The 10,542-nt window shown below is 37.7% G+C and overlaps 1 protein-coding gene across 1 annotated transcript; it reads left to right on the forward strand.

Moving 5' to 3' along the window:
• Window positions 1-432: 432 nt before the first annotated feature.
• Window positions 433-9,095, forward strand: LOC147654678 (uncharacterized). Its single transcript, XM_086876181.1, has 5 exons — window positions 433-1,882; window positions 2,113-2,270; window positions 3,376-3,441; window positions 5,710-5,823; window positions 6,256-9,095. Exon 1 carries the CDS (start codon window positions 696-698, stop codon window positions 1,173-1,175), a length of 480 nt encoding a protein of 159 aa, XP_086732307.1. The 5' UTR covers window positions 433-695; the 3' UTR covers window positions 1,176-1,882; window positions 2,113-2,270; window positions 3,376-3,441; window positions 5,710-5,823; window positions 6,256-9,095.
• Window positions 9,096-10,542: the final 1,447 nt, after the last annotated feature.

Below are 10,542 nucleotides of genomic sequence, written 5' to 3' on the forward strand. Positions count from 1 at the left end.
AACCTATAACACAATACATTATTTGAGCGTATAATATAATCTACATAACTAAAGACCAGACTAGCATTTTGCTAATCTAAAAAATATTTTGTCAGTGATAAGACTTTACAGAGGAAGTCTGAGTATTCAGAGGAACTTTGATTTCATTAACTGGGAGAAGTCATTACTAGTCATTTTATACAGCAACTCATACCCCTCCATTTCAATAGTTCTTCAGGAGGAAATTCTTTACTGTGAGGCTGCTGTGACACTGGAAGAGATTTCCCAGAGAAGTTGTGGATGCCCCATTACTGAAAGTGCTCAAGGACAGCTTGGACGGGGTCCCCCATGGGCTGCATGGATTTCTGCTCCACTGTGCTCTTTACCATGGCCTGCAGGGGAATATTTGTGCCAGTATTTGCAGCATCTTCTGCCCCTCCTGCTCCACTGACCTTGGTGCTCACACTGACACTTTTCACAGCTCAGTCGTGCCCTGTGGCAGCTGGTTGGATCTGGTTGGAACCGGCTGTGCCTGGCTGGAACTGGCTGTGCCTGGTTGGAACCGGCTCTGTCTGGTTGGAACCGGCTCTGTCTGGTTGGAACTGGCTGTGTCTAGTTGGAACTGGCTGTGCCTGGCTGGAACTGGCTGTGCCTGGTTGGAACCGGCTCTGTCTGGTTGGAACTGGCTGTGCCTGGCTGGAACCGGCTGTGCCTGGATGGAACCGGCTGTGTCTGGCTGGAACCGGCTGTGTCTGGCTGGAACCGGCTGTGTCTGGTTGGAACCGGCTGTGTCTGGTTGGAACCAGCTGTGTCTGGCTGGAACCGGCTGTGTCCGGCTGGAACCGGCTGTGTCCGGCTGGAACCGGCTGTGCCTGGCTGGAACCGGCTGTGTCCGGCTGGAACCGGCTGTGTCCGGCTGGAACCGGCTGTGTCTGGTTGGAACCGGCTGTGCCTGGCTGGAACCGGCTGTGTCTGGTTGGAACCATCTGTGTCTGGCTGGAACCGGCTGTGCCTGGCTGGAACCGGCTGTGTCTGGTTGGAACCAGCTGTGCCTGGCTGGAACCGGCTGTGCCTGGCTGGAACCGGCTGTGTCCGGCTGGAACCGGCTGTGTACGGCTGGAACCGGCTGTGTCTCTCTGGGGCTGCCCCTGCATCCCCTCACAGAGCCCCTGCAGCCTCCCCTGCTGAGTCCTTAGAGCCCACCCTCAATACAAAGCTCAGCAAACAACTTGCATTTTTTGTCAGAGGCCTAAGAAATAATAATTTAAACACACCTCAATTTACTTTTTTCAGTAGAGTTCCAGCAGTTTATTTCAATCCCAGTGTCTCTTGAGCTAGACTGGTTTGCTGTGTTTTTTTTTATTCAAATAAAACAATGCTCTTGGTTTTGCTACACTATTTTTCCATTACTTACTAGTGCTTCAGGGCCTGTGAAAACTATGGTCCCTCCTAAGAACTGTAGCCTCTGTTACAAGTCAACAGATCATTTTTTATTATGTATTGTTCATTTTCATTTTATTCAGCCTGAACTCAGACTGTCCTCAGACAAGACTATCTTTTTCCATTTACTGTGCTGGGAAAAAAAAATTAGGTGCCATTAGCCTGAGTCCCTTTAGCAACCTAAAACTGAACTTGCTTGAAAGCAATCTCCATCTGTATGTATTCCTAAAACATTTTCACTGACTCATAAGGATCAGAGGCACATTTACTTTGGGCTGTGAATATAACATAGCACTGAATATGAGCCACTGAACCCCCACACTCAGATATGAATTCTTTCTCTCTCTCTCCAGAGTACTTTGGTTCCAGTTTGAGATTGTGCCCAGATTGTGTGTGGAGGGCATGAGGAGGGTCACCACCACCTGTCTGAGACTCAAGAAAAGCAATGAATTTATTCAAAGAGGTTAGAAAATCTTTGCTGTGTACTGGTTTATCCAAAGCCTTCTCAAATTTGCGGCAGTGGGACATTAGTCATACTGCTGATTTCTCTATTTCTTCAGTCCATTATAGCAGTTTTCAATCTTTTAAGGCTGTTCACTTTAACAGAAGATGTTGAGAATATCTTGAGATTAGGAGGGTACGGAATAGATAAAATAATCTACAGGTCCCCCTTTTTTTTTTTTTTTACTTCAGATACCTGCTGTAGAAGTTAGCTCATGTAAATCCTATTCTTCTACTGAATCCTTAAGACAGGCATCATCAACTGAATGTATCTTCTTTTCACTTCCCTCTGCTGTAGTGCGACTCAGCAGCTGTCCCAATAATGACTGATTCAGGGGTTTGGGAATCAGGTAAGACAGGAAACAAAATGTTGTTGTTGCCTTCCCAAGAGCACAATTCCAAGATCAGTACATTTTTAAAGGGAAGCCTAAGGAAAAAGCTTTCTATTGATTTCATCCAGGGACACAATTTTACATTCTTTGCTTTCAGTCAGATTTTCAATATGATTTCCTTATACTATTTGGAAAATAACATGTATAATGCACTTACAATGGTCATCAGAATGGTTGGGGCTTGTTTTCCTCTTAAGCCACTACTTTGATGCTTTTATAAAAGGAAAATTACTGCTTGCTTGGATGACCTTTTTTGAGGCATGTTTTTAATGCCAAGGTTATTTCTTTTCCTTCACTGAGAAAAGGTTTGCTAAAATTAAATGTTTCTGGTTTAGAACTGTCAGAATGGGAAAAAGGATAGTTTCATGCTTTGGAAAAAACGTTGAGATACTTATTTACACTGAGTACTGCAAAATGACTTAATTTTATCTTCAAATGTGTCACTCATAGAAGAGAAATTGCATTTGAAAAGGAAGTTGTTTAAGGAAAAAACTTTTTGCTTGAAAAGATCTTAAAGAACAAGGTGGAACAGGTTCCTTAATTTCTAAAAGAAACCATATGTGATTTATTGACACTATTCTTTATATTATATTATATATTGGTTTGTTGTCAATTGTCCTGTTGTATAATTTTACAGCTACTCAATATATAGAAAGCAGAGCTGGTAGGAAAAAACAAATGTATTTGAGGTTATCTTATTTTTATTCTTATAATCTGGTGTTTGTTGCATATAACTATGTTATGCCTAAAACATTCACATTGAAACTGCCTCACCCATCCCCAGAATCTAATCTTGCTCCTTTCCTAAACAGTGACAATTATGATAATTTAATTATGTCATATATCTTATTAAGACTGTTACAACAAAATATTAAAGGTATCAATTGCAAGAGCTATTTCTGTTCTAGCATTTCCTAATTTCTGAGTTTTGTGAGTTTTTTACTTTGTGGTTCTATCATTCTTTTATCAATCTGCTACAATGTTTTGTGCTTAATCTGACTAGACCTTAGAATTGCAAAGCTGCTATAAATTTTCTTTTGATTGTTTTTTTTTTTTTGCATAGCAGTTTTTTAGTTCATAGAGATCCCTGGTGTATACAAAACCTGAAAATGTGGCCTGGAACCACATGGTAAGTTATTTCAGCTAAAATTTCTCATATTGGAAGTATGCAATAAAAATAACAGTAAGATTAGAAATAGTTTAGATAATGTAGTTTTAAAATCTCTGTTTCGCATTACTTATACATGCACTAAGCATCTCATCTTTTCCTGTTTGAAGATTCTAATTCCACTTTCTGTGACCAACATACATCACACTTTTTTCAAGCTTCCTATTTTTAATGGAATAATATCTTAATCCTGCCTGAATTCTTCAAAGATTTCTCTTCTCTTTAAAATTCCTTTCAAATTATGCGTTTTCCAATCTCTGCCACATTGACATATCTTTCTATCTGAACTTTCAAGTGACAAAAACATGTAACTGAATTTCCATGCCATTAAAAGTCAAAGGAAGTTTTGCCATTGCTTTCAGCGACTACACTGGATTCAACTATTAAGCATGCAAAGGAAAAAGAAGCAACTGCATGAGACTTTTGGAAACCTTCTTCCATCTTCCATAATGTCAACTATCTCCATGCCAAGCCACATCTTATTTACCTAGATAAGACTAGCACAGTTTTAGCACTACTTATATAATGAATTTCAAGTCTTATAGAAGCAGTGTTGCTTAATTCTGCCAGTAAAGTATCTTATCCATCTGCTATACATTTTATAAAGATATGAAATGACTGTTCCATATGTACCACATGTTCCTTACAAATATATAATTCCACATTTAGATGCAAAACTTCACTGAGAGAAAAGCAAGTTCAGACTTTGGTTTTGATCATTCAGATTTTTCTACTGAAATGATTTTGATAAGAGTGAATTGCTTTTCTCTGGCAGAAGTATAATTTTCTACAATATGCTTTGACTTGAAAATACCGAAAAAACCAAGTGACTAACAAAAGAATAATTTTAGGCTACCCAAGGACCATATTCAGCAAAGCAGCTAATGACATGCTAACATTAAAAAATAAAAATAATGGGCAGACATATGCAAAGTTTGGTATACTCAGAAATACTTTGGTGAACAAGGGGCACTGTTATTTTAGTCTATGTTCATTTATACAAAGATTATTGTGGCCAAAGAAAATGTTTTATGATGGGAGTTATTAGTGCATGGCTGTTGCAATAGAAAGTTGGCAACAGACTTAGGCCTGCCATAATAGCCATGAAATATGCAGTTAGGCTACAGTTTTGAACTGCATTCAAATAAAGCAATTCCTGGTAGAGAAAATTGCAATTTTTTTGATATCCATCTGTCAAAGACACTGCTGCACTATTCACAATAAGATAATCACTTCTATGTAAATGACAGTATCCACATTATAATAACTTATTTTCCTACTTATTTATTTATTTATGCAAGAAACACATATGATATTCTAAAAGCTGTGTGAAGTTTCTTATATTCTACATGACCATTATCTGTGGTTTTTAACTGCCTCCAAGTTTTGTTGTATCAAAACATTTTTGTTGACGTTTCAATTAAATTAAAACTCACTATAACAAGCTTTTAAAGAAAAATAAACCTAATACCAAATTTAGGTGCTTCTTGAATTCTACATAATTTTCTTTAAGAGACACTCTATTGTGGAGGTATTTTATTGGTATGATTGCCACATTATTTTCCATGGCAAACTCATGTTTTATAGTTATAAAAAAAATTGTTATTCCTGTGAAACTCTCATTAAAGCCAACAAACCAATAGTGTTTAAGAAATACTGAAAAGATTCTTAAAAAGTCACAAGAAAACCGGAATTTGTTGCTGACAGCGAGGTTCAACTCTTTTCTCTTTAGCTGAGCCTTAAGGCAGTCGAGGTGGGTTCTCTAGTTAATATGAAACCTTCTGATACTGCAGAAATGTTTGACTGCCTAAGAAGCCTATTAGAACAGTTTTGTTTTACTGCACAGACATTAGCAGTGTCCTTTTGTTATAAAGCAAAACCCAACCACCTTCAATCACAGGCAAGAAAATTTATCATGTAAGCACCAGCATGGAAGTGCTGATGCATTAAATGATAGTTTTTCGGTTAGTATCTTTGGGCTTTAGCTCAGCTTTTGGAAGAGGAAGAAGGCTGGACTGAAATCACAGAAATCCTGTCTACTATGGCCAATTGTCATGTCAGTTTAATAACTGTTTATATGTCTACTTTAGACTGTTTGCTTAAATGGGATATTCAGGGACTACTAGATCTTTCTGTACTTCATCAAACAAATTATTTTTAAATACTATGAATAAAATTGCTGATACTCTTTCACTCATTTTCCTGAGTAAAATATGTGTGTATTTTAAGGTGCCCGGTCTTTCAGGGGCTCTCAGCCTGAGACAGGAGGAAGATGAGTACCAAAACCACAAGCCATAAATTCATTTATACCCTACTAATAACAGGAGTTTTAAACATCCTAAGGTAAGCAGGCAATATTCATACCACATGGTTTTTTGGGATGTCCTGTAACACCCTGAATTCTGTGTATAGCCAAAACACAAAGCAGGATTCAAACTCCTGCTGGTGCCCATTAGTGGCCTAGGTTCCTAACTTCAGCTTTGTAATCTCACACTCCCAAAGCAGTAAGAAATCTTAACTATAAGCACTACAGCCACTTACACAAGTAATGTTTTGAAAGTATTAGAATAACCAGTGTTGCAGGTATCAGAATCATCTCTCTGATGTGTAGCTCACCAAGTTTTGCAAACAAGTTAGTGGAGGCTGGGGCTTTTAAAATCTTTGTTATTACTACTCTTAGAATTTGTTTCTCTGTGACATTTTTAATATATAATAATCTAGTGTGAAAGTTCCAGTTTGACTTTTCAAATGTCCTTTACTTATATTTTTTAACAGTTCTTCTGAAAGACTACCATGACAACGGTTCAATAATGAGGTTAGCAAGGCATGGAAAGGAGATCTGCAAAAGATAAGAGAATCATCTTAGATTTTTCATGGAAGATCTATGTAATCAGATGAAATAGAAAAGGAAGAAAAAGAAAATCCCTGATCTTAGAACTTGGTTCTAGAGTATAAGGGAAATACTTTTCATTGTAATTCACATTTTAGAGTAATGGAATCAGCAGCAGGCACATGTAAAGCAGACCTTAGAAATAAGAGGCTAAGACTTTATCATTATCTCATGCTATTTTATTGTGTCTTATTAGCTGTACATAACATAAAAATTTATTCTTTTTACTAGCCTAGCAGATAGTATATTTGGTTAGTATATATATTTGGTTAGGTATGTACCAAAATCTTATTTTTAGCATATCATAGAAGCTATGGCAAATGGCATTTTAAGTAGAGACATTTAGGAGTCACAAACACATTAAGAATTATATTTTCAATGTCAAAATAGGTGGAAATCCAATGAAGCTTATAGAATTTGCAAGTTCTAGAAGATAATGCTGAGCATTGTGGAACTTGTAATGGCCTCTTAAATAAAATTCCATTAAACACTCCTAGTCATCTTAGTTTTGAGATTTATTTAATAGTATGCTTCTGAAATTATATGCTTATTGTGGTGGCCTTTTATCTTTCTTCTAGAGTGCTTCTGCATCTACTCACAAGGACCTTTATTTGCACATTCCCCATGGAGCTGGATCACTGCTGCATGTACTGCCTTCTCACACTGCTTAGTAATGGCAGTTTTTAAAATGTTTACTTTTGTGTGAGTGGTAGTGTAATCCATAATTGAAGCTTTCTTTTTAACAGAGGTTCCTTTACTTTATAGCAAAGATAATAAAAATTTGAGGCTCTCCAATGTCATCTAAATATCCTGGAATTCAATTTAAAGCTTTTTTGTTGGAACTATAATACTTGCTAACTTCAATCAACAAGCAATAATAAAAGAATCCTACCAAATGCTGAATTTCCGATACAGCAGCTCCCACTTTAATGGATTAGGCTATTAGGGTCATCTATTTGCAAATGCATCTGAGCAGGAGCTGATGCCTGCTAGCAAAAAGTTTTGGGTTTTGCTTCTGAAAACAGGGATAAGATTTAGAAGACCTGGATTTTGGTCACTTTGAAAGATTTTGTGCAGTCCATATTGGAGGTGTCATGTCTGTGTCTGTTTCTGGAAAATAATTAAACTCTTACTATCAAACCCATTCATTTGAGGTGTGTAAGAATATGCCAGAACATACAGCAAAAGGAAAACTGAGCCACCAACAAGCTCTAAAACCATCATCATGATACCAGACCAAACAAAGCAATAGACACATGAGGACCTTGGTGGAGCTTTAGTGAGTTCCTGTTTGACCTGATATTGTGGAAAAAGTTGCTGAACTGTTCTAGGACAGCGTAATAGAAGAACATAATGTTATCCCCTGTACTCAGCACTGCTGAGGCCACACCTCAAGTCCTGCATCCAGTTCTGGGTCCCTAAGTTCAAGAAGGACATTTTGATGCTTGGGTGAGTCCAGAGAAGTGCAATGGAGATGGTGAGGGGTCTGGAGCTCCTCCTGTGAGGAGCTGCTGAGGGAGCTGGGGTTGTTTATCCTGAAGATAATGAGGCTCAGGGGAGACCGTGCTGCTCTTTTCAATTGCCTGAAAGGAGACTGTAGTCAGGTGGGGTTCAGCGTCTTCTCCCAGGCAAACAGTGACAGGAGAAGAGGACTCAGTCTTGAGCTGTATCAGGGAGGTTTATGTTGGACATCAGGAAGAAATTCTTCACACAAAGGGTGAGTAAATATTGGAATGGCCTGCTCAGGGAGGTGGTGGCATTACCAGACATAGCCTTTAGTGCCATTGTCTAGCTGACATAGTGGTGTTCATTGGGACATAGGTTGGACTCTATGATCTCAGAGGTCTTTTCCAACACATTTGAATCTGTGCTTCTGTGATACAGGATGCATCAGCCTCAGGTTCAGTTTATCCTCTGTGTTGAAGCATACACAGCCTGAGGCTGCTCAGAGCCACAATTCATACTAGCTTGAACAGGTTTGTTACTTGGAAAAATGAGCAGAAGAGAGAAGAAGCAAGAATGCAGGCACTGAGGAAACTTGGGCGGTACTTTGCTAAAGAGTACACACATGAAATGTTCAGAACAATCTGCGTCCATACTGGAAAGATTTTTTAATTGTACCTGAGCTTATCGTATTTTGTCCACCAGAAGAATAACTCTAGTAAAGCTAGAGTAAATCCTTTAGGATAAAATTAGAAGCCAGTCATAAAGTAGAACCATAAAAGCAAGAAGATGAATATTGAGCATTCAATGCAGTTGACATCAGGTATATTAAATTTTTAGTTGTTTCTTAGGCATTATTTGATGCACTTTTTGGTTATAAGAGTCAAGGACCAAATCAATACAATTCTTGAAAGCACTGTCATTCAAAAGGAGAATCCCAGCCTGGATTGCTTTTCTTCCAGTTCTACTGGAAATAATTGCATGTTCCTGAGCATAAAAATTTTTTCCAGAAATATTTACCAGGAATGTTCCTTTCCCTTTCTCCCCTAAATTATTTGATCCCTATTTTCCTGAGATTTTGCTTATTTGAAGAAGGAAAACAAAATATTGTTTAAACTTTTAAGGGTGGGTTTCTCTTTTGACATTCAAAGATTCTTGGATATGTTCATTTTTATGCTAGGTTTGTCTTCCTACTTTCAAGCTCTATTGAATTACCATATATTTTTCTTCCCAGACAGTGTGATTTGCATTTATTATTCTTAAAATAAAATATGATTAAAAATAACCTGCATAACTTTGTGATAGTCTTATAATACCTGATCTCCTGCTGTCTTTTAATGAAGATTGCAGAGGACCACTGATGACTGATGTAGTATTTGGAGTGGTTCCTTTTAAACTCTTTTCCAAGGTAACTTCCCCAATCACCTCTTGTCAGATTCAAAGGTTCAAGCTTTCACAGCCAGGCTTATGGTGACTGACAGGCAAAATAATTACCGAAAGAAACCAGAGATCCATTAGGGAATATGCAGGAAATTTTCTTTATGGATTCACCTCACAAACCATTGGAGTTGTTGCTACAATAGATTCTCCTGCACCATTTAACAAGCAAAGGCTAAAATTAAGGCTAAAATGAGCCTGAAAATGCAGCAAGACACAGTAGCATAGAAGCATAACAGATGTGTCTTTGCAGCTGTCCCTCTTAACATGTGACAGAAATGGTAAATTTCTGGGAGGTGCTTAAAATGGTCTGCTTTTCATGTAGCCACAGGCTGTGATTTTATTTTTTTTTTCTCTTTGAAAGTCTAGAAATGTCTCTCAAAGCATCCTCGTATAATGGCTATAGACCTGAAATGTGAAAATACCATCATTTTCACATTTGGCTTAAGTGCTGTTATTCACTTTTTACAGGGTATCTCTAATAGCTGAATTCAGCTGAACTACAAATAATGGAGTTATACACATTCCCTTCTACTCACTTTGCCCAAAGACTGTGAGCAGACAACAATTTCACTTAGTATGAGACAGTTGCCCTTTGACAGGCAATTGTATGTGATAAGCCCTGTTGCTGTTGCAGCTTTCACCTGTCTCATATTTTTTAGTATAATAGATTAACAAGGACCATATTTTTACATCCTGAACTGCTGTTTGTCTAAATACCACAGAGAAGCAGTTTACTGTTTAAATTCAGGTGATTTTGGCCACAGCAGAATTTTGCCATTTTTTCTCCTGAAAACTTTAATAGATTTAATTCCAGAGCAATTCAAAATAGCAACAAGACTGTAAAGAAACAATGACTCATGCATTCCGAAAAAGAGGTAAGTAGTATTAAATACTGAAATTGCTTTTCTACTGTTGCCTGCACCTGGCCTGGAGGCAATCTTCATTGGCCCCCTTCTCCCTCATCTCTCTGAATCATTTTATTCACATTTCCTGCAGCAGTTTTACATCTTCTTTTTATTTTCTCCTCCCCAAACAGGCAGAGACATCTTTTAGAAATTATTATTTTTGAGTATTCAACAAATGCTAAAACCATAAGATAAATTAAGAAGATTGACTTGAGACCCCATTAAGAATCACTGAAAAAAGCCAGGAAAAAAAAATAATTTGGAGGGGCTCTTCATTTGGGATTTGGTATTTTCTTTGCAGAAGAAACATCATACCTTTTTATCTTCGTCTTTACACATTATCCTTTTCCTTGTGAAATTATTCTCTTTTTTTTCCCCATTTAT

Source organism: Cyanistes caeruleus, chromosome 2 (assembly GCF_971803275.1).
Source record: "Cyanistes caeruleus chromosome 2, bCyaCae1.hap1.1, whole genome shotgun sequence".
Lineage (NCBI taxonomy): Eukaryota > Metazoa > Chordata > Aves > Passeriformes > Paridae > Cyanistes > Cyanistes caeruleus.